Below are 24,384 nucleotides of genomic sequence, written 5' to 3'. Positions count from 1 at the left end.
CTATTATATGTAAATAGGCCCCCAAAGCTAAAGTGAAGTAAGAAGTATGATGGGGTGGACATGGACTAGTACTAGCTAACGGCACTTTGCTTAATGTCTTATATAATTCTCATCTCAACATGTTACAGGTTCAACATGATTGTGTCCCTTGCCCCTCCTTCAAAAAAGACACGGCAGTCCTGACTCAGTATGTGAGAACGTCACCTTATTTGGACATAGAGACCTTAGAGATGTAATCAAGATAAGGCCACTAGAGTAAGCCTTCATCCAATATGGCTGGCATCCCTGTACACGGGAAATTTGGACACAGCCAAACCAGAACACCATGTGAAGACAGAGACACGTGCACATTAATGGCCACGTGAAGACACAGGGTCACACACACACACACAAAGGGAAGACGGCACGTGAAGGTGGAAGACGGTTAAGTTATGTTACCACAAACTAAGGAATGTCTGTCGCCACCAGACGCTGGAAGAAGCAAGAAAGGCTCTCCCCTCGGGGTTTCATGGGGAGCATGACCGTACTGACACCTTGATTTTGGGTCAGTGATTTCAGCCTCCAGCAATGTGAGAGAGTAAATCTCTGTTGTTTTAAAACACCCAGTTTGTGCCTTGCTGCAGAAGCCATAGGGCCGTGACAGAAATTCCATTCTAATGTTAAGAGTAGCTCTCAGGAAACTGAAGCTCAACGTCACAGCAGGCGATGAAGCTGAAACTCAAACCCAAGCTGTAGGATTCCGGAACCTAAATTTTTAGCACTGTTTTATTGCTTCTTAGGGACAGATTCAAATCTGGCATTCATCACTCATGATGAATGATCAGGTAGAGCATCCACCCTCTCTGAGCTGGCCACTACTCTGTAAAATAGGAACAGTACTTAAATTAGAAGGCATGTGAGAGCCACACAAGCATCATGCTGAAGTGCTCAGCATGCGCTCAGCACAGTCGGTGAACACTACGCAGCAGCTGCCCGGTCCAAGGTCACAGCACTACTCGGTGGTGAAGCCTGAGCGTCCAACCCCAGAGCTCTGCGACTCCAGTCGGCCTCATTGTCCTCTTCTCCCCTGAAACTGTAACCTGACTGTAAGCAGGCAATGAAGCCTCTGCAACGAACTACAGTTTAATTCATTCTTGATCTAAAATTTAGAAGATCCTTCCTACAATCAAACACCTCCCCAAAAAGCCTACCTAGATTGGTTTTCCACTTTTCTATGTTGATTAAAAAAAGTTCCCACACTAACATATCGTATTAACTAAAGGACTGTTTCTGTGTAATTCCACAGTATTTATATCCAAAGCACCGTACTCTGTTTTTCATTGCTCCCTTTCCTTACGGTACATCTCACTTCCACTCACGGAATACAAAGAGACCAAATTTCTTCCTTCCGTCTGCTGGAAAATAAAAGGTCTCTAAAGAGCAAACTATTTTCACTTAGCAGGTAACCATGACAAAACATTTTTTTAAAATAACATTTATTCACTGAATTCTTTATCGCACATGATCAACTGTTTGATGTATAAAAAGTATCTATGACACTGGTATTAAATTAAAATTAAAATTTTACCACAACAAATATACACATGGTATAAGGAAAACCACAGACCCTTCCAGATCACCAGTCTAGAACATATTCTGCAAAGTGGCTAATTCACATTATATTCTTTTTTTAATATTCAGTTCCACAAAAATGCAAATTCTTTCACTGTTGGAGTTCTGAAGCCAGTATTCCTTCTTGTCACCAATGAACAGTGTTTTGAGAAAACAGTTTTCTTTGTAAATATTCCACCAATTCGAGTCTTGTTAGCATCTCAATCTCATGATAGGGCATCTGTAAAGGTAGAAAAGTAAAACTGGTTAAGATCTTTCAAATCTGAGGTTACTCTGGCTGTTGATTACCTTGCTTGTTTCCTACAGGCTTCCCCACAGCAGAATGTAAGCTCCTGGAAGGCAAATTTCCCAACCAGCTTCTTCATCCTGTACCCCCAGTGTCTAGAACAGTGCCTGGCACTGAGAAGGGGCTTGGTAAATATCTGCTGAATTAATATGTAGAATATGTAAATAAGAATTAAACATGATCCCTGGTTCTGCAGGAGCTTACAACTGAGGTGGCAAGTTAAATTACACGATAAATATGAAAAACAAGCTGTAGGTTGGTGATCTAGTGCTGACAGGGAGTGGGCATTTCACTAGATGAGGGGGATGCTGACGAACTGCTGGAGAGAAGGTATTCAGAGAGCTGGAGGATGCAGCAGGGCAGAGAGAGAGCCGGAGGCTCAAAGAAGAGAGCTGCTCAGCTGGAAGCAGAGAGGCCGGCTAGTGTCCACATGTCAGAGGCCTGGCTGCAGGCTGACCACGGAGGATTTTGAATGTTAAAATGTAGAGAAGTTTTTACTTTATTCTGTTAGCAGTAAAGAAACAATGAAGGCTTCTGAGCACACACTGGCATGATTCGTTTTAGGAATACTCAGCTGGGGAGGTGCAAGATGGAGAACACAGTTGGCAGATAAGAAATCAGAGTGCTGCCTAGTATAGACAGCTTAGAGAATTAGGGCAGCTCTCGTTCACATGCACTGTTGAGCCCTCACATAAGACCTTATTACATTACCTACAGTGAAAACACTGAAAAGGTCGTAAATAGGAAGCATTGGTGAAGCTCCTCATTATAATGGATTATCTTGTCCATTATTATTTATTAAATCAAGGCAAAATTAAAACAGAACACATATTCCAACAATTGAGTAATTCTAAAAGCAGAGATAAGCATAGCTTATAATGAGTATAGGTATGCCCCACTTTTGACAAATCAAAGCTCTGAAAATGCTGTATTTCAAAGTGTAAGACAAGAGATTTAAGCCGAATTAACAACGCTGCTATTTAAACTAGACCTAAGATTGGTGGTCCACTGTTAACGTAAATTAAAATGGAGCCTGTGCCTGAAAATTTCTGAGCAGACCAAGCCAGTAAGGCCTTGGAAATAAGCTTCACATTGCTTAAAGAGCAAATGTTAAGCACAATTTAATTTGGGATATTTGTTGTAAAAGCTTCTACTAGAGAAAAACAGAACTTATGCTCAACCAATCAGAAGCATCTCACAAACTCATAATTATATAACTACAAACTGTTCACAGAATAATTCAAACAAGGCAACCAGAATACATAACTGTAACCAATCGAGTCTATTCTTTGGGTCCTTGTGTTCTTCCTATAAAAGCCTCTCTCATGTGGTTGCAAGCCATTTCTGTGCTGTCCAATTCATTAACTGCTGTTTCATAAAATTTTTTAAGATGTTATTGTGCCTCAGTTTACTTTTTTTTTTGAGATGAGTCTCACACTCTGTCGCCAGGCTAGAGTGCAGTGGCACAATCTCGCCTTACTGCAACCTCTGCCTCTAAGGTTCAAGCGATTCTCCTGCCTCTGCCTCTCGAGTAGCTGGGAGTACAGGTGCATGCCACTACGCCCAGTTAATTTTTGTATTGTTAGTAGAGGCAGGGTTTCACCATGTTGGCCAGGATGGTCTCAATCTCTTGACCTCGTGATCTGTCCAACTCGGCCACCCAAAGTGCTGGGATTACAAGCATGAGCCACGGCACCCGGCCCGTTTACTTTTTAACATTCACCTGGAAAAAAACAAATTTTAATTAGGATTTCCTTTTAGAAAAAAAATAGGTGAAATCGTACCTGAACAACTTGATAACCGAGTAACTGTAGGTGTCTTTGTTTAATAGCTTCTTTTCCCAGTAAGTGTTTGCTATTAGAGCAAAATCTTTGTGGACCATCAATACACAGTGCTATCCTGAAAAATCAAAAAGAATAAAGAAACTTAATTTTTAAAATAATCCAAAATATTTACTATATATTTTAGTTGCCAGTTTATTTGGGATTTGGCTACTACTATGTGCAAACATTATTTTCAAATACCTCGTGAATTTGATCTTATTAATATTAACATTTATAAAATATTACAAGGAATTTCCAAAAATGACATTCTGAAAAGTAGTATTTTAATTTCTAGAATCGTATCTATTTTTTTCACCTTCTTAAGAAAAAGATACCACTGCTTATTAGCCTTAGTAAGACTTGTAATGTGAAAAACACAACATTTTTCTGTACCTTTTATGGACATCTTCATTAACTGTGCATGGCAATACAAATCCTTCTTCATCTAATTTAATCTCAACATCTGGTGAGAGAAGAAAGGAAAAATTCCTCTTGTGATACCCTCACAAACACTATCTTCCTGTATTCATTTCTTTGCTCTGTTTTGATTCCTTCCACATTGCATTGGTCAATTGGACTGAAGGCTGCAAAGTAATGACCACAACCAAACAATGGTGAGAACTGTAATTTAATTGGCTTTTATGATCAATCAAGTCTGCCTTAAATTAAGAAGGCTCAACAACACTAAACCACAGACTGTGTTCTGAAGTTACCTGGGGTACGGCACAAACCATGCATGCTTTGTCTTTCCCCTTGTAACAGGTGGCAGAGATCCTTTAATCCAGACTGCGAAGAAAACCCTTAAGCCGTTAGACATCTATGCAACTCAGAACTCCCATCATTCCAACTCGCAGTGCCTCCACAGTTGGCCAAGAAAGTGTGCTGCACTCGGACACCTGGTCGGCGAGCATGGAGGGCTTCCCTGTCCTTCCCTCTGGTAAACTGCAGTGCCCTTTGTAAAGAGAAGTGACCATCTGAAGCCTGTGAACTGATGTCCTTTATGAGATGGCTTTCTTCTACTCATCAATTTAGGAGAATTTTAAGGACAGAGAACTGGGAGTGCTGTCCAGGAGAAATTTCTGGGATGTGGAAATCTTTATAACAGCGGTGCCCAATCTGCCAGCCATGAGCCACATATGGCTACTGGGCACTTGAAATATGACTGAGAAATTTTTTAAAATTTTAATAATTTAAATAGCCACATAGTCTAGTGGCTACTATAGTTGGACAGTGCAGGCCTAGGTTTTAGTAGTAGCTAACAACTAGTGAGCATTACCTATGTTCCAGGTGCTATTTTATTTAGCCCTTAAATAAGACTTTGAAATCACTATTACTCTCATTTTACAGAGGAAGAAGCAAGCAGAAAAAGGTTAAATATTCTGCCCAGGACATTCTGTGTGGCTAACATGTGAGACTTAAACCCAGACAGTCTTGACTCTACAGTTCTGCTAACCTGCTTCAAATTGCCTTCAGGGAGGGGACCATTCCATTTTGCATTTCCAGAGACCTTCTATTGCTTCTAGGTCCCATATATCTCCAAAATCAAATAGAAAGCTTAGGTTTAAAACAACAAAACTCCTTATACTACTTACCTATTGTATAATAATAGGGTGTCAACACTTTTGAAGCAAAATATAATCTTGCTCCTAAAAGGTCAATCAGCCCAATCTTCACAGAGTTATAAAGATGAAAATCCATAGGGGTTTCCATGGAACAGCATGGGGTAAGAAATGATTTCACTTGATACTTAGGAAGGAGTTTTGGACCCTAAAAATCATATGTGCAAAGATGAGAAAGGAAAATGAGATATAAAACCAGAGAATTAACTGAAGGTTACCTAGGTAGAAAAGTTTGATATAACATTACCTTACAGGCATGATACTTTTAGGAACTGGGACAGGCATCTCTCTCAAAATGACAACACAAACTTCTATTGTTACAGTTCAAGTCTAATAGTTCAAACTATCTTTTATATGCGTTTTTAAAGTAGTCACTGGTTACCATAAATAGAAAGAAAAGTAAAGAAGGAAGGTAAAAAGGAATGGGGAGGGAGCAAGAAGAAACTGGATTTCAAATTTTTGAATTAGGGATGCTGAACTGGTAAATATAATGAGAATATTTTAAAATATGAAAAAAGCTGAAGGCTGAAACACTTCTGGTTCCAAGGATTTTAGATAAGGGATACTCAATCTGTAGTGGAAAAATATGATAAACGTGACATTCCAACTTAGGAAGAAAAGGATAGCAATATAATAAACAGTGCTGGAAAACTGGTTATCTATTTAGAAAACAGATTTGGAAAAGAACTAAATTAAAATTCTGTCATCCATTACAGACTAATAAATTCCAGGTGGTACAACATGCTGACTACGGTTAATAAGAATGTATCGAGTTCTTGAAAATGGCTGAGTACTTTCTTTTTTTCTTTTTTCTTAGACGGCATTTCACTCTTGTTACCCAGGTTAGAGTGCAATGGCACGACTTCAGCAAACTGCAACCTCCACCTTCCAGGTTCAAGCGATTCTCCTGCCTCAGCTTCCAGAGTAGCTGGGACTACAGGCACGTGCCACTATGCCCAGCTAATATTTTGTATTTTAGTAGACACAAGGTTTTGCCATGTTGGTAAGGCTGGTCTGGAACTCCTGACCTTGGCCTCCTAAAGTGCTGAGATTACAGGCATGACCCACCGTGCCCAGCGAGAGTACATTTTAAATATTCTCACCACAAAATAAAATGATAGATATGGAGGTGATGCACATGTTAATTGGGTTGATATAGCCATTCTACAATGTATACATATTTCAAAACATGAACACAATAAGTATATACAACTTTATTTGTTAATTAAAATATGTATATAAAAATAATAGTAAAACTAAATTCAATTTTTAGATCAAAGATCTATATAAAATATTAAATATATCATTTTTAAAAATGTTGTAAAATATTCATGCTCGTGAGACAGGAAACTCAGACGTCATAAAAGGCAGATTCGACTACAGAACATTTAAAAATACATCATAAGTAATATTCAAAAGTAATAGGAGTACAAATAAGGGGAAAATAAGTACAACATTCATAATAGTTAATATCTGTTTTACAATGAGTCCTTAAAAAAAGACAAATCATCCAACAGAAATAAATTAAAGTGTAGAAAGGCAATTCAAAAGAAATGTAAATGGCCAACATATATTTGAAAATATGCTAAATTTCATTAATGCTCATTAAAATGCAAATTACATATATGGTACAATACCCTCTTTCATTTAGTCGAGTAACACAGACGAAAGAGACTAACACACTGTAATAGAAGTGGCGGAGACATGGCCACCTTCATTCATTGCTGAGGAAATGTGACATCTATAACTATTAAGGAAAAAAAACCTGCCAGTATCTATCAGAGATCAATCTAGTAATCCCATCTTTAGGAATCCTGTTTATATATGGAAAAAAACAACAAGGCTCCAGTATGACAGGATTTGCGAGAATGTTTATCACAGCATTCCTGATGGAGACAAAAGTTGGCAAAAAACCTCACAGTGCATCAACAGTGGAATCAACACCATGAAATCTCATAGCTTCTAAGAAGAATGCATGTGACCTGTGTGCACTGGTCTCAAGGAATGTCCATGATATACTGGGCACAAAAGCAAACTGTACTTTGAGTCAGTCTCATTCCTTAACAAGAGAAAAAACAGACAGCGTTTATGTACCTGTATACATTTGGGCATAGAAACTGCTTCTAATACTGTTCCTTTAGCGATGTTAAGAGATTGGGGTAAATTATTATTTATCTTTATATAACTTAGGACTGTCTAAGCTGTTTAAAAAGGAGGTAATTTTCCATTCTTATACCTTATTTAAAAAATCAGATACACTATGATTCAGAATTAAGTATAGAGAAGCAGAGAAAGAATGACATAGTCTAGTATGCTATTTCTGATGCTACATAAGGAATGTGATCGGTATTAGAATGAATCTTTATAGTACTTTATGGGAAGAGCAAACTCTAGGTAAACTAAACTCTATTAGATAAAGGTGAAACTTCCAGCTTGGCTTAAAAATGTACCGCACTTGCAAATAATTTAGGTATTTGTTGAGTCCAGACATTCACGCTTTGATAACAAACAGCTATGGGAAAGCTAGTACTAAACCTAGTACTAAAACCCTATAAAACCTTCAGAGAGAGTGGAGAAATACTATAACACACATGCCTGCAGCACCTGATACAACCTCCTAAGAAATCTTACACAGAGAAAATTGTTCCTTCCAGAACAAGAACATAAAAATGGGGTCAATTTATCAAAGAAAAGCCTATCTGGGGGCAACTAACTCCAGGTAAATGAAATTCTGCTTTTTCATGAGGTTATTGAGACAGATCAAAAGTAAAGGAACTTGAAAAGTTTCAGGGCAGACAAAAGGAAACTGCATCCATAAAGAAATAAAGCCACACACAGTTCATGCTTTTACCTTATAGAAAGGGCATTCTAGGATAGAGGTTAAAAAAAGTTGGGTCAGTTGTGCCCTACTCAGTCTGTCCAAATGAGATTCTTCACCTGAAACAGAAAGCATCCCAGTCATAGTTATGTCTGAATTTTAAATATGTATGTGAACATCATGAACATTGAACATCACCTTACACAGGCTAGACAGAAGTATTGTACTTTTAAATGACACTATGAAATTAACTTGTTAGAATTAATTATGCCCCCCTCTTGCCACGGATGAAACTGACTTACAAGAACCCAAGTTCCTAGCTACGGAATACAATTAAAAGAGATAAAAAATGTTCAGAGAATTAGTGGAAATGTGAATACTTGGGTGGCCTTGAATTCAGATGAACAATGCCACCCTCTCTCTCTCAAAAAAAAAGATCCAGTTGCTCATTCATCAAAAGTTCTAACATGTTAATGTGGCTAGTTCCACTGCCATCACCTCACCATATCTCATAAGAATGCTGCAGTTTCTCAGCTAAGGCAAAAGTCACTTTATCTGAGACAGCTTTCCTCCCTCTATGCAACATCCTAGCTTGCTGTGTTTACACCAGCATCTGTTAACTTAAGATCTTATCACTATGGAAGAAAAAATAAAGGCAAGGCATTGCCTTTGTAAGTGACTTGAAACCACCGCCAGTACAAAGGTTAATTTTTTTCCAGCTGTCAGAAGTTATAACCAACTCACCTTGCAGCCGTTGAAGGAAAAAAGGGTGGAATATTTTTGCCATAAAGTTGACTGGATGGCATTCAATAAGTGAACATGAATGAAGAAGTTTCAATAGTGCTTTGGGTGGAAAATAATTGAAATGAGTGAATAGCACATTTTCCAGCTTTCGAAATAAAGCAGAGGCATTTGGTGGCAAATAATTGAGCTTTCCAAATGGTTCCATTAATGTAGAAATCTGACTAGGTGAAAATTTTTCTGATTGGCAAACAAAAGTTTCTGCGACTGCACTGAGGATGCGTTTTGAAAGAATCAGTTTTCTACTGCAGTACTCCATGACTCTGCTGACAACTTCAGGATCCAGGGTGAGATGGAATGCAGCTACATGCTGCTCTAGGGCTTTTGTCAAAAATCTGTCATGGTGCCCAAAATATATGAACGCCTCCAAGACTCTCCCAAGCTCCTTGTGAGTGAAATGTGGGATATGCCTCACGACATATTTGCCCAATTTTATAATCAGAGGAAGTGCTTGACTTTGATCAAGAACCACCAGGGCAGTGAGCATTTGGCTCATCAGTTTAGGACTCAGATTGGAAACTATTGAAAGGGAAAAGTTGTTTATCTTATTTAAAAATGGCTGGCGTTCATCCACTTTTTCAGCACATGCCTGCAAGATTCTATAAAGGGCCACAATATCCTCTGGGGTAAATGTTTCCAATTTTTCACCTTGCAGTTGACTTATAATCAGTTCTAGTATCTCACAACCTGGACTGTACAGTCTAATCAGACTTTCCCCAAGGATACAAAGATTGTGAACTTCCAGGCCACCCTTTTTGAGACGATTTTGGCATTCTGCCACCAGGTTCAGTAACAGGCTACTTTGAGGATCCACATGCAACAGAATCAGAGCTTGCAAAGCAGTCACCAAACTAGTGTTTGACAGCTCTGAGGGTTCCTGTTCAAACTGAAAGCATAAAGCTTGAAAGATGCTATTCTCCAGTATTTCTTTTGGCAGCCCTTGATCACCATCCTTTTTTTCCACTTCACAGATTCGTTGTAAAGCTCCTGCTGCCACAGTGTCAGGCAAGGTTTCCATCGTGCTTATAAAACTTAACACTTCTTCTGATGAAGTCAAGTTGCTTAATCTCTTGTAAAACCTCTGACTGTCCTGATTTTTAACGTTTTGGTCAAGCCTGTCCCAGTCAGATACTTGAGAGAATACTGGCCCCCTGAGTGGATGAAGGTCATTTCCATTTTCCAAATGAAACTTTTTACAACGGGCATGATGGAACCTGACCTTGAAAGGCTCAGGCTGTTGTGAACAGAACCAAGAGCACGGACAGTCCTTGACTACCTTGTGAACATGAGTTGGAGGTTGACTTTTTAAAGTAGCCAGAGTTCCATGCATCCGAAAATCAGATAAACGATAAAGGTTCTTCCTCAAGGTGATTAAAGCCATGCCATCAGATTGTCAATTTGATAACTAAACAATTTAAAAAGACATGGTTAAATATACTGAAAACATGACTGATCCAACATCGATGTTTATGAAAAAACTACAAACGAGTACCCAAAAAAAAAGTGGACGGATAAAAAAGGATGGATAACATGAATACCGGAGGAGCAAGATCTCTGCATCCTAGAGTTAGAAAAGTGGCTGACATCTAACAATAACAATCACTACCACTTGCTAAGCACGGTTGTAGGTATTCTATTAACCTGCACAGATTAAGTACCTTTACCGTCTTTTTACACAAGGAAGAAGTTGAAGCACAAAGTCACTTTGCCCAGTTTATGCAGGTGGTTAAGTGGCAGAGCTAGGGTTCAAACTCAGGCAGTGCAGCGCTTAAGCGTGGCTCTTAAACGTTGGTTGAAGGAAGGAATTGCATTTCGATAAAAATCAAACAAACCAAGAACAGGTAGAGTAGGCAAAATGAGGAGAGGTTAGGGCAGGGCAAGGGTAAAAACGCGTGGACTGGCCAACATGGTGAAACCGCGTCTCTACTAAAAATAAAAAATCAGCTGGATGTGGTGGCATCGCTGTAGTCCCAGCTACTCGGGAGGCTGAAGCAGGAGAATCGCTTGAACCCGGGAGGCGGAGACTGCGCCGCCGCACTCCAGCCTGGGTGACAGAGCGAGACTGTGTCTCAAAACAAACGCGCCGGAAAGGCCCTGAGTTGTCAGTTTCCCTCGGTGATTGGAGACGGTTAGGGTTGAAGGAAACGGTTTACTCAGGGAATCGAAAAAAGGTAGGAAAAGAAAACGCAAAGCGTACATCTGTGAAGGGAGAAGGTGGGGCGGCCAGTCCAGACCTAAAGACGCCGCGGGGGTATTTGGGAACACGAGCGTGCAGGACAGACAGGTGGGGAGCCCCGAGGCGCGTCCTCCTAGAATTGAAAGGGATTCGCGGGCCAAGCACACCCAAACCCAGCGCCCCGGGGACCTGCGCTGAGGCACCGGCCGGGCGGCGCAGCCTGAGGGAAAGCTGGCGGGGTCTTTGACACCCAGCCTGGCCAACCGCGCCGAGAGCCCGCGTAGACACCTACCCCGCACTGCCCGCCAATCACTCCAGGTGGCCGCAGAGGCGCCAGGGCCTCATGGGCCTCCGTAGCAAACGCGGGGCGGGGCGGAACCACGGCTCACGGCTCACGGCAGAGCAATGTGATTGGCCCAGGTCCCCTGCGGAACTTCCCATTGGTCCTAGGTACCGAGCAGGGCGCTACGTCCGGGTGCTCTGGCTCAAGGTTGGTGGAAGTCGTGCTGTGCTGGTTAGTGCTAGGCTGGCGGGGCGCAGGTGAGCGCTTTGGTAGCTGAGGTTCCCGGATTCCGGCCGCCCGCCAGCCCTGCACTAATGCCGAGGGAGAGGCGGCCCGGGGTGGGGAGCTTGCGCCCGTGGTTCCTACGGGTTCTGGGGGTCGCCGCAGGCTCGGGCTTGGCGTTGGCCTTGGTGTCGCCGGGAGCGCGTGCCTGGCCCCCGCGCGGCCTTTGCTCGGGGAGGTCCTGGGGGGTGTGGGGCCCTCCGCCTGTTCTGCCTTTGTTCTAGGGGCTTTACAGGCCTAGGGAAACCGCACTCGGAGACGCGAGGAACGGGGTGGGGCGTGCCGGGAAGGGGCATGCACCGGGGACGTTCCGGGCGCCCACCCTGCGGGACGCGGCTGTGAGCTCTGCCTACTGCCTTTGCTCCGCCCCTGGGCCTGCTGGGGCCCCGGCCTCCGCTGAGAGTCGTGGGAAGGTGGTTCCAGGCTGTGGGCCAGTAGCAGGGGTGAGGGGTTGATTGATCCTGGGAAGCCCTCAGGATGTGTGTGTTTCATGGGAAGTGATAGAAATTTTAGCTGTAATAAGGTTTTCATTATCGTTTCCACCATTTTCTGTAAGCTGTAAACGTGTGATGTTTTTATATTGTTTATTCACTCATTCCGATAACTTATCGAGTATCTGTTTTATGTCCGGTGCTGTTCTGGGCGGTTCATTCACCAAAAACCAAGATTTTGGTTTGGTTTACCGTTTAAATCTGTCTCTACAAATTGACAGTCTTCCAGTTTTAGCCGTTAGATGAGTATGGAAAAAAAAAAATCTGTGTTTTACTACTGTTAATCTCTTCAGGAAAAACGTGTGTTAGTAAAATGTTTAAGTGGATTGGAAATATTCTTTATGTGCGCTTGCATGTGTATATTGTACTGGAGAGAGCATAGAAAGTCAACACCAACACAAAAGTATGCCAAATTGCAGGGTCTTTATTGCTGGCGGCCACAGAGGACTCCTGTCTCTCCAACCAGTGGCCCCGAAGGGCGGGTGTCAAGACCTTTTATACGCGTAAACCACCTCGGGGGGTGAGGGTGAGGGGCGGGGGCGGGGGTGGGGGTGAGTGATTCTGTCGATCACCTCCTGGGTGAAGATGAGGGTGAGGGGCTCCGGACATTCCGAGGGCCAGGGGACTTAGGACATTCCGATTGTTACTTAAGTGGTTCACAGAAGTCAAGATAAGTGTTAGTTTACACATTGCCTGGGAAGGGTGGAAATTACAAACCTTAGTTACTTATTACAAGCCGCAGGGGCCAAGATGGCGTGGGTTTGGACTGCTTGCCTGTCACATCAGGGTTACAGAGAGCAGTTTCAGTGGAAAGCCGAGGTATGGTTGAGGGATGCAGTTTTATGGGACTTTTACCAAGTCGCATTTATATGCCCATCCACTCACATATTTTCGATTTGCATTAAGTAACAAAGGAAAATACGTTGTTACTTTTAGTACTTTGATTAGTTTAATGTTAGGATCAAATAGGAACCAAGAATCCTATCATTTGAATATAATCTTTACTTTTTTTAAAAAAAGAGGCAACAGATATTTAAGACTGGTGAGCGATACTGTGGCCTAAGCTTTTTTCAGGTTCTTGGCCTCTGTTGCATCCTTTTTCAGGTAGATGGTAATAGTCCCATTTTTGGGGTAAAGGGGCTGTGTTAAAGATCATCTGGGGAGCTTGCCTTAATGGGTTGCACTTAACTAACCAGATTCAAGCCCAAGTAATTCCGATTTCGAGCCATGGAATTAGAGTTTCATTCCTATACTCTCCTTAATTTGATGAATTCTTATTTAGGCTCATGTAAGATTCGTGCTAAAAACAAATTTAGAAAAGACTGTTTCATACCCACATGTGTGTGTTACTACTTCATGAAAGAGACCATCTCTCTTTTTCCCCCATTTTTCAGCTTCACTGTTACATGTCTTGGAGTTATGAGGAGGTTTCTGTTATTATATGCTACACAGCAGGGACAGGCAAAGGCCATAGCAGAAGAAATATGTGAGCAAGCTGTGGCACATGGATTTTCTGCAGATCTTCACTGCATTAGTGAGTCCAACCAGGTGAGAGCCGTTACTCGGTGGGTTTTACTGTTCTGTGCTTTGAAGAATTTTGGTTGGGAGTGATGGTTATGAAAAGAACGCTAACCACCACCAGGTAATCCTTGGTTTTTAACAGAAACTTCTTTGTTCAATAGTATGGTAAGATTTCAGCAGCCTTTTTTTTAAATTTAGAAGTGTGCAATTGAATTAGACAAAATGGCCTCAAATTGAAGCAAGTAGCAACTCCTTAACTATACATGGCAGAAGGAGCATATGCCTTGCTTATTTCACAGGGTGGCTGTTGAGAACAAGTGAGATGTGTGAGTGCTCAGGTGTGCTTTCTGCCTCATGAATCTCAGTGCCCCACTTTTTTCCCCAAAAGAAAGGCCTTGCCATTCCTGTTAGAGTTCCTGCTAATGAAAGACTGCCTAGATTCTTTTGTGAAATAGAATTTAAAATAGCAGTGTTGGGATCTGGGTGAAACTCGGCTGTTTCTTCAGGGACTGGTTGTTTAAGTTAAGTCTCTGCAGAAGTTCCTGCCTTAGGTATATGCAACTTTACAGTCCTGTGTTCTTTTATTTTGGTTGCCACCTCCAGATTACACTATTGCAGACAATTCAGGTGTTAACAGTTGGCAGGGGCTTTATACCACAAGATAATGTGCCAGCCACTAAGCAGTTCAGATCACTTCAGTACTTCAGAGATGTTGGGTACCAGCCCCAACCCCTATGTGGGTGTCCTTAGTCCCTGTGGTGAGGAGGGATTGAGGAAATAAAGACAGACATAAGAGTAGAATTTATGGCATGGGTCCAGGGGATCAGTGCAACAGTGGGAAATGCCTTGGCCCCAGCTCTGGGCTCCAAACACTTTTATTATGTGCATAATCTCATTGAATTTATGGGCATGGAAGGGGAGGGTGAAGGGGTAGGTAAGTGGGGGGAGCACTTGTGATTCTTCTAAGACATGCTAAACGATTGCTCTGAGCATTTAACAGCACTTGAGATTCTTCTGAGACATGCTAAACTAGTACTCTGAGTTCATCACCGATCATTACCAGGGTGCATCTACATCCAAAGTATAGCCTGTGAGGAGCCACCCAGTCTGACTACACCCTATGCATCAGGGGGCTTTTATCTCCCTAGCATTGAGGACATAGAGCAATTAAAATCACCTTATATTCCCAGAACCTAAGCAGAGCCTGGGGCGTTCAGTGATCTCCACCCTGCAGTGCTTTTCTCCTCCTTGCCAGCTCCCATCTGCAGCTCCCAGATCTTGTGAGTAGATGTTGCCTCCCTTCTCAGAGATCTTTGCATAAGCCCTCTTTATGAGACTCTCATGCAGTCTCCATGTTGAGAAGGCATTCATGGGACCAGAGCAGTATTGCCTGCTCTGCAGCCACCCCAAGGTGTTCCCCGGTGTTACTGTGCTCTCAAATGGTCTTCACCTTAGGCTTCCTGTTACTGCTTGATTTCTAATTAACTGCACCAGTAATATAGTTTAGTTTGGTATATAGACTTCAGTGTACTCTGAACCAAGCAAGCTTATAATTTAGCTAGAATTAATATAGGTCTCCCCCTGGCTATCTTGACCCACGAGAGACTGCCCTGCCAGTATTCTCTCACTCAACTACACAACCACCTCTGGGCTTTCCTGAAACTCTAGTTCAGAATGCTAGACTGCGCGCAGCTGAAGTGAATTATAAACCCAGCTCATAGGAGGCTCACCTCGTTCCTATATGCAGCTCTGCCATGGTGATTCTGGAGGGAGACACTAGAGAAAAAGGAGCTTCCCAGACGAGACCACCAGTCAGCAGGCCCTGTCATTCTACAGTAACTTAAATTCACATCGCAGTGCCATATGATGCAATGTAATCTGAATCTGTTACTTCGGACAGAAGCAAAGACATCAGTATTTGGCCCCTTGTGGTTGACCTCAGTAAGTTGATCAGCAGGTGTTTGACAGTCAGATGAATGGTGAATTTTTTTTTTAACACCAAGTTAGTCATGCTGTTTGTCCTCCCTGACTGAAGGGCTTCTCTAGCTGTTTATGATTTAATCTCCTTCCTAGTTCACATAGTCCTTTTTAAAGGGACTGACATTACTTACACAAACTCTGCATACAGAGTTTAACACACAACTGTGCAGACTCTTGGAAGCATTAAATGCCTTGGTAAAAAGTTAGCTCAAGTCGTTAACTCTATTACCAGCATGAAAAATAAAGTGAATTATTTGGAGCCAAATTAGACGGTGTTCACCGGCAGCAGAGCTTGTGGAGTCTTTGCAAGTAGGACAGGGAAGTGCTTTATTTGAAATACTTAAACTTAACATGAGAATAAGAATAAAGAAACATGATTTGTAAGCGTTTATAACTAGACTTATCGCTAATTATATTCTCAGCTCTCTAGAAACCTGAGGGAATAAGGAGCGGTTCTTGATAGCTGAGTCCCTAATTTAGAAGGGATAACACTTCATTTCCCAGCTTTAAATACCCTGTTGTCCTTCTGCCTTAGTGTCACATGCAGTACACATGGCTGGTTTTATGTTTTGCTGAAGATGTCAGAGCTGGTGTGTTTTTATTGCTGTCTTTCTTTACCACAGTATTCTGCTTGTGACTTCCATGTCTTGCCATGTTAATCCTGAATGCTTATGTATCTAATATGCAAGGGCTGGTTTGCTTTGCATATTAGAGCTCATGTTAATATTTGGCTCATGACTTAGTTGCAAAGAGTTGACTATATCATGTTTCCTCTGATTTTTCTAAAAATGAAAGACTAGATTAGATGGATACCTGGGATGGGTCCTGTCTCTGCCTTTCTGGTCTCTGCCTCTGGTACACCACATAAGAGAAAGACATGTTAATCCTCCCAACCTCTTGATGATTGAGCATTAGCAAATCAGATGCATGGTTTCCTTGAATGAAATCCTGCATTAGGAAACTTGATTAAGCTGAGAGCACCTAGTCATTGGGTTGGTCACTCTGGCATACATCTCAAAAAACCTGGTAAGGAGGAAAATTGAAATACAAGACAGGAAACTAAGGTAATTAATTGCTTTGCTGCTGTGTTAAGTCAAAAACGTCTGTAGTGTTAGGTCCTTGACTTGATATCCTTGTTTTGTAGTATGACCTAAAAACCGAAACAGCTCCTCTTGTTGTTGTGATTTCCACCACGGGCACCGGAGACCCGCCAGACACAGCCCGCAAGTTTGTTAAGGAAATACAGAACAAAACACTGCCGGTTGATTTCTTTGCTCACCTGCGGTATGGGTTATTGGGTAATGGACTCTCTCTTCTGATCTTACTATATATTATTATCTCTGGTATCTGGATTATTTTTCAAAACTATGAAGTGTGATTAGGTAGGTTTTCTTTTTAATGTAAATATTGTATATATAGTGTATATAAATGCATATAATGTGCTACCTTTTATGACTCTTTCCCCAGAGCCACACCTCTGCAGAACCTCTTGAGCAGTGTTTTAAAGCTACACTTCAGATGCAGCCATGAAACATTTTCAGAATAGTAGTGGCTGGGCCTCATCCTACTCCTACTAAAACAGTCTGTGAAGGAGCAACCCCTCATGCCATTTCTTTGTTTAGAAAAACAAAACAAAACAAAAAACTCTGAAGTGATTTTGATAATTTCTTTAAGAACTATTCTGCTAGAATGGTGCTTTTCATCCCCCAGCTACGTATCAGGATTAGCTAGGGAAGTTGTTATTAATTTCTATTACTTAAGCCCACTTCCAGTGATTCTGATGTCATTATTTCAAGGTAGGGCCCTGGCATCCTTATGTTTAAAAGCTCCCAGGTGATTCTAACATGTATCCCAGGTTAAAGAAAACTGATATAGGACTCTTTGAAGCACAGTTTAAAAATATTAAAGGGTCACAAGGATCAGTACTGCACAATATGATAGCAGAGGGGAATTGAAGGTCTGCATTCCTGACTTGTGACCTGTATTGACCTGTCTTTGAGGATTATTTTTTGAAGAGGGTAAGAGAGAATACATACTTGTTTGAAAATCTCTCAAAAAAAGTATAAAGAAAAGACAGATTTGGGAGGCCGAGGCGGGTGGATCACGAGGTCAACATATCGAGACCATCCTGGTCAGCATGGTGAAACCCCGTCTCTACTAAAAATACAAAAAATTAGCTGGGCATGGTGGCGCGTGCCTGTAATCCCAGCTACTCAGGAGGCTGAGGCAGGAGAATTGCCTAAACCCAGGAGGCGGAGGAACAGTGAGCCGAGATCACGCCATTGCACTCCAGCCTGGGTAACGAGCGAAACTCCATCTCAAAAAAAAAAGAAAGAAAAGACAGAAGCCTATCCCACTGTTCTAGTCAATGTTAGGCCCATGTATGGGACCACTCATTTCTCACTCTGTTGTAGAGAAAGAACACGGAGATGACTAAACAGCTGAGGAATTTGTTAATTTTTTACCATGAGACAGAACAATTCTTAATTTCCCCAACACAGAAACATTTATAGCACATTGTTATTATGATTATTTATATGACAGGTGTACCTCTCTGTATCAGGAATCAGTAAACTCTCTCTATAAAGGGCCAGATAGTAAATATTTTAGGCTTTGCAGGCCTGCTCAACTCTGCTGTCATAAATAATATGTATACAAATGGACTTGACTGTCTTCTAATAAACCTTTGTTTACAAAGAAAGGCAGTGGGTGGGATTTGGCCTAGAAGCTGTGGTTGACAGACCCCTGCTCAGTATCAGAAAAACGCACAGATCACAGATATTGTGGTTTTGCAACCTGTCCAATCCTGGTTTTAAGATTTCTATATTTTTACACGTAGTCATGGGGATGAAAATGTGAAGTCTTTTCTTCCAACAGTGGCCAGTAAGAATTTTGTTTCATTATGTCTGGTACTTTTATGTTGTAAAATAAAAAAAAAATTGTCTGCATGCATGGTACTACTCAAGGAGAGTAAAAGTGAAGCTGTATGTTATTGACTCCATCCATAAGAACATGGAATAGTATCATTTTCGATACTTTATTTACCTATTCTTTATGTCCTTACATTTCAACCTTATTGTGCAGTAATTATGTATTTGGATTCTAGGTCTCGGGAATTCAGAATACACCTACTTTTGCAATGGGGGGAAAATCATTGATAAACGATTTCAAGAGCTTGGAGCCCGGCGTTTCTATGACACTGGACACGCTGATGACTGTGTAGGGTAAGTGCTGTGTTCTCTGTTTCTTCCAGTAAACCGTCTACATGGTGAAAGTTTGTTAATTTATAAAACATGTTGGCTTTTCATTTAACTCTGAAATTTTCCTCATGTTTTACTATCGTTAGCTGTTTTAGCTTTAGGACCCATGAGAGTCAGCCAGAGCTTGATTTGACTATTTTGCTGATTTTCTTTTGTGTCTGTTTCATCCTTCTCAGTATATGCTAATGGCAAGAGTTAGAAAAGGTGCTAGTACAGTTATCTTTAAACAGTGTAGGTATTTGCAGAAATCACCACGTTTTTTAGGGACTTTAATAGTGCATGCACTTCTCTCTGCTGTGCACACGGAGCCCTTAGATTGGTCTCTTCACATGGAGGTAGCCTGGCGAGCCTCTTCCCTGTTAGAGAACATGGGTCTATGGGCCTTCGCTGCAGACGGCATTGCTTGGCGCACTCTACCCTCTGAATGGCCATTTGCCATCATGCCAGTCACACATATACGGACATTTACTTTGTCTTTTCATTACTTTTGTTACTGTTTTTACAATTCAGTATTTCACCTGGTGTGCCACCTTTCAAATCATCCTGATGTGTTTATTCAGTGGTCTTACAGACATTGTCCTATAATGTATTTAGCCTTTAACTATTTTAGCCAAATAACAGCATACACCCTTGAATTTTTTTCCACTAGATGCATGTATTAAATTTCACTCACTGTGTTCAATAATCTGTTTATGAGAAAATGACAAATTCAGCAAATGTCTTGCTTTTTGGCATGCTATATTTCCACTGAACTGTATATCCACCCCTGTGCCCACTTGTTTCATCTTCCCTTCAGCTGTGATGCTGTGGGTTTTTTCCATATCCCAGCACACATATTCTTGATTGTGACAAAACTCCGTGACATTTCCTTGTGAATTCACTTTTAGCTTTGTACCTTTATATTGAGCTTTTTTCTTCTGCCAGAAGCTCAGTGACATTAAATACTTAGTCTTGTATGAGCTACGTTTAACTGTTAATGTGATGCTTATGTCATCTGTCAGGCCCATCCCTCATCTACATTTCACTTCTCTTCAACGGCTTTCATTTTCTCTGTTGATTTACTGGTGTAGGTATTCAAATTCTTGACCATAGATTTCAGTAGACTACACTGCTTAGATTTTTCAGCCTAACTACCTTACTTGAATTTTTCTTTTTCTGAAATGATTTTCAGGACATTCTTGCTTGATGTACCACCATACTACATGGGGTTATGATTGCACATTTGAGTTCAATACCTGGGTTCAAACATCCCCCACTTACTAACTGAGACCTTGGTCAAATTACTTAAGCTTTTTGTTCCTTGGTTTTTGCCTCTATGCAATAGATAACAGTAATCTATTTACTGTGTAAGCTTTGTAGGAAGATCAAATGGATTAATACATGTCCTCTTAGAACAGTGCCTGTCATGCAGTAAATGACATTCATTCATTTACTACATAAAAGTTGCTAAAGTTCACTCAGTGAATGCTAGCTCTGTGAATGGTTTTGCATATTGTCACCTTAATATTTCTGAGTTATGAGAGGGACATTTTAAATGTAGCTGTTATTATTGAACCTATAATTTTATAAACAAAGGCTCCTCAGGACATATATAATGTATAACTGAATTTTGAGCTGTGTACCACATGAGCAGTTACTGAGCATGATGAAATTACGGCGTGAGTCATGAGATACAGGTCTGAACTGTGCCTGCTCTGGATACTCATTACCTTTATGAATTAGAATTTAATTAATACCTCCTTTGAGTTGTGAGTAAAAGTGGTGTTATTTCCACAGCCCTGACATGGTCCTATCCACTGACTCTACTTAAACTTGTCTGTTCAGGGAATGCTGTTGTTATCATACTTTGTTAATGGTAGGTGGACTGCCACATGTAAGAAATGTATTTAATGATGAATTCAGCTTTCCCAAAGGATGATTGCTTTTTTTTTTCTCCTGTGGTCAGCCTCCCTGGGAATTTTGCCAAAAAAGGAAAAAATTGTTTAGGACTGAGAGAAAGGCTTTAACTATTGATTTAACCAAGAACTTGGCATTAATCCATAGTGATTTCTTGATGATAATTTAATCTAGGAAAAATGTCAGCAAATTGGCTAGGCAAAAAAAAAAAAAATGGTGTATTTGATTGATGGAATGATCATTTGCAGCATTATGGTAGCCTTGGATTTTGGTTAAGTTCTATTAGCATTATCAGAATTTAGCATGCCTGTTTAAAATTGTATCTTCTTAAAGTTTACCAATTCTAGGACATGAAGAGGAATTCTATCCTTATCATCTTATTGCTAGAATATCTTCATATCCCTCTTCATTTCTTTTACCTATGTACGTATTCATAGGTTTTCAGCCACAGTGCTAATGAGCACATAATATACCTAGCTTTTAAAAGCTTAATCACGAAGCGTGTTTCGTATTCCGAATGGTCTTCATAGCGTTTCTAACAAGCGCATACTTAGCCAGATGGACAGACTGCCATTCTCCTGTTCTGCATTCAGATGGACAACTTAGGCATTGGTTTTGTGTTTCCTCTGTTGCTACTGTCCAGTTTAGAACTCGTGGTGGAGCCGTGGATTGCTGGACTCTGGCCAGCCCTCAGAGAGCATTTTAGACAAGAGCAGATAAGTGGAGCACTCCCGATGGCGTCACATGCCTCCGCAAGGACAGACCTTGTGAAGTCAGAGTTGCTACACGTTGAATCTCAAGTCGAGCTTCTGAGATTGGATGATTCGGGAAGAAAGGATCCTGAGGTTTTGAAGCAAAATGTAGTGAACAGCAATCAGTCCAGTGTTTCAGTTGAAGACTTGGAGTCCTCTCTTAGCCGTTCAGTATCCCCACTCTCACAAGCTTCTCTGAATGTTCCTGCTTTACCCCCAGAATATTTACAGGTACAATTGCAGGAGCCTCTTGGCCAGGTAAGCAAGTTTTTTTTTTTTTTTTAATGCCTTGGATGTTCTTTAATCATGGATGTTTGCTTTGGGTTTATTATCACATTAGAGGAGAGGTTAACAAACTATTGCTTACTGGCCAAATGTGGCCCATCTCCTTTCCTTTGTAAATAGATTTTACTGGAATACAGCCATACCTATTCATTTAGTTGGTGTCTGTGACCTCTTTTGAGCTACAGTGGCAGAGTTAGTGGTTATTGCAGTTACCTCATTAAACAATTTACAGAATAATGAAGTACAAAGCCTAAGGCATTTAGCCCCTTTCAGACAAAGTTTTCCCACTCAGGTATTACAAAAGGTCTTGTATTACTGTTTCTGTATTTGATGAAGTAAATAGTTAAGAGCTTAGTTTCATCATTATTTTGAAAAAATAACAACTTGGTTTCTCTCTTTAGATGAGTCTAACAGTGGTAAGTTGTGTGGGCAGTGAGCTGAGTATCAGGTTGCAGCTGACTTCTCCCCGCAGTCAGTGTGTGGTGCCCCGAAACCGTCCCTAACCTGCTGAAAGTAGGATTTCAGAGTAGCCGCTCTTTGCCCTCTTACTGTTGATTGGCTGTTTGCAGTTCCAGATGGAATTTTCTTACAAAAACTACACCCTTACTGCAGCTATTACTGTGTTTAGTTTCCTGTTTTCTTTTTTTTAACGAAAATAAGATTTGGACATTTAAGAAATAGTTTGGATGCAGCATCTTTCTAGTATATTAGCACTATTTGTAAACACCTAGCGTGATAGCAGTTTTTTTTTTTTTTTAGCATTTATGCTGTCTTTCTAAAGCTTTCATATAAGTGTGATTTTGTGTATAAACAACTGTGGGCTATTGTTTTTGCACTTGTACTTCATTATTTTGTGAATTGTTTAAGTGAGATAATTACAATAAGCATATCTCAGGCTAGTCTGGGAACAGACACAACGTGTGCCTGGATTGGTGGGAGCAGAGCATGGTGACACACCAGCGAGTAGCCCCATCTGGGAGCCACAGGGGTCAGTTAATGGCAGTGGGGTTAGAGAATACTTAATTTGACTAGTAGTTTTAAGTTAGGAGGAAGATCTGTTTAGAGTTTGTGTGTGTTTTTCTTAATAGAAAGTGTCATTAAATAGGCTTGAGTTGTTAGTAATGTAGTTAAAAGACTTAACAAATCTGAAGTATTTAAGGCAGACAATATAATCATAAAATAATGTACAGACAATAAAGAATGGGGAAAAAAAGAATGTTTTATAGGGCATCCTCTTGGGACCATCGCCTTGAGGCACAGAGGGGATGGAAGCAGGATTGGGCACAGAAGCTGAGCTGCGACACGGTCTCTTCAGAGGCCTCAGTCAGCCCCCTCCATGTGGCATCTTTCTCCCATGTGGAAGTATTCTCTCCAATAACCAGAGGGTCTTCTGGGTTGTGTGGTACAGGGGCAGGACCTGCTACTGATCACCGTCTCTGCGACCTGCTGTAGAGCCCTCTCCTGCTCTGAGCCCCACGCAAAGCTGGTAGCCTTTTCTGTCACCTGGTATTAGGGTGTAAGCAGTCCTCCCAGGTGTGGAATGTGCTACCCACAGATCCTAAAGAGACTTAGCAGTGCTTCTCCTTCTCTCTAGACAAGTGAGGTTCAAGGTGCACTAGTGTGGCCTTTACTTGGGAGGGGATGTCCTGACATGCATCAAACTGTTTGAACCCTAAAAATTTTGCTGACACTGCAGGCTCTTTATTGCATAAGGCATGGGTCTTAACAGAGACTCCACTGTTCTGGTCACTCCTCATTGCTCATTAGGTCTGGATAGCACAGTGCCCCTGATAGAGCAGGCTAGTGTGGTGCTTTGCAGGTAGGTGTTCCCCATTTATTCAGACTCTTACAACAGCAGGCAGCACTTACTATACCCCTGGGGCATAATTGTCTGTTCGGACTCCAAGTGAACTGTTTCTGGTCCTTTTTAGGGATAGGGTTGGGAAGCAGCACTTTGACTAAACCGTTGTCCAGGTACATGAGGCCATGTCAGTCTACTCTGTCAAGGGAAACCACCTTGCGTGGAGGCTACAGCGGACCTGTTACTTGTTTGAGTCTCCAGTAGTTGATGTCATTCCTTAGGATTTGCATGGTTTTTGCAGAGATGAAACTGGTAAATTCAGTGAAGATATGATAGAGACCATCCCCTGTGTCTCAGCTTTTTGAGGATGTCTTTTCTCTCAGGAAGCTATTTTGTTTCTCATGTTCTGTCTTGGTGGTTGGGGAAGAAGATGGCATCAAATTCAGAATCATCTTCTTGGCCTTCCTCACTATGCTAGGTCTTACCTCATAGGCCAAGAATTCAGTGTTGTTCCAGGACTGGCCACTTGTGCCAGCTGCTGAGTGGCCACTGGAGGTCCTGGACCAGGAGTTCATTTACTACCTGGCCCCATGTGCCTTGCTGTCGTAGATGAGCTGTCCTGACGCCTTGGGTACCTGGGTAACAACATTCATTTGAACTCCTTAACAGATCCTGAAATGTCTGAGTGTTCCCCTTAGC

The 24,384-nt window shown here is 41.4% G+C and overlaps 2 protein-coding genes across 10 annotated transcripts in view; one reads left to right on the top strand and one right to left on the bottom strand.

Moving 5' to 3' along the window:
* Window positions 1-1,653: 1,653 nt before the first annotated feature.
* Window positions 1,654-11,496, bottom strand: FASTKD3 (FAST kinase domains 3). 2 transcript variants are annotated; one of them, XR_618146.5, is made up of 7 exons: window positions 11,427-11,496; window positions 8,902-10,363; window positions 8,191-8,276; window positions 5,313-5,487; window positions 4,114-4,304; window positions 3,682-3,796; window positions 1,654-1,831 (listed from the first exon to the last, which is right to left on the bottom strand). XR_618146.5 is itself a non-coding variant. In XM_002806633.7 (7 exons), the coding sequence occupies exons 2-7, from the start codon at window positions 10,337-10,339 to the stop codon at window positions 1,739-1,741; spliced, it is 1,977 nt and encodes a 658-aa protein (XP_002806679.5). In that variant the 5' UTR covers window positions 10,340-10,363; window positions 11,427-11,496; the 3' UTR covers window positions 1,654-1,738. The 2 variants fall into 2 exon arrangements, 1 of the variants encoding a protein (XP_002806679.5); XM_002806633.7 differs by having other exon boundaries at window positions 4,114-4,183.
* MTRR (5-methyltetrahydrofolate-homocysteine methyltransferase reductase) overlaps window positions 10,993-24,384 on the top strand; it is a 29,846-nt gene continuing 16,454 nt past the window's right edge. The window contains exons 1-7 of one of the 8 annotated variants that reach the window (XM_078365689.1): window positions 11,622-11,674; window positions 13,585-13,738; window positions 14,902-14,991; window positions 15,459-15,652; window positions 16,836-16,989; window positions 18,798-18,915; window positions 21,491-21,857. In XM_078365689.1, coding sequence (XP_078221815.1) covers window positions 15,575-15,652; window positions 16,836-16,989; window positions 18,798-18,915; window positions 21,491-21,857 — 717 coding nt within the window. In that variant the 5' untranslated portion in view covers window positions 11,622-11,674; window positions 13,585-13,738; window positions 14,902-14,991; window positions 15,459-15,574. Of the gene's footprint in view, window positions 11,130-11,598; window positions 12,143-13,584; window positions 13,739-14,901; window positions 14,992-15,458; window positions 15,653-16,835; window positions 16,990-18,797; window positions 18,916-21,490; window positions 21,858-24,384 lie in introns of those variants that run through there. The other 7 variants (XM_078365688.1, XM_078365687.1, XM_078365683.1 and 4 more) reach the window with 7 other exon arrangements.

This window comes from Callithrix jacchus, chromosome 2 (genome assembly GCF_049354715.1).
Source record: "Callithrix jacchus isolate 240 chromosome 2, calJac240_pri, whole genome shotgun sequence".
Classification (NCBI taxonomy): domain Eukaryota; kingdom Metazoa; phylum Chordata; class Mammalia; order Primates; family Cebidae; genus Callithrix; species Callithrix jacchus.
Note: the sequence above shows the minus strand (reverse complement) of the source record. Positions and strands in the feature narration are given on the sequence as shown.

Coding starts and splice junctions, on each gene's coding strand:
- FASTKD3 (XM_002806633.7), bottom strand. CDS start 10,339: ATGGCTTTAATCACCTTGAGGAAGAACCTTTATCGTTTATCTGATTTT. Junction 5,488..8,190: donor TAGAATGCCCTTTCTATAAG/GTAAAAGCATGA, acceptor TATGATTTTTAG/GGTCCAAAACTCCTTCCTAA. Junction 4,184..5,312: donor ACCCTATTATTATACAATAG/GTAAGTAGTATA, acceptor TTCTCTCACCAG/ATGTTGAGATTAAATTAGAT.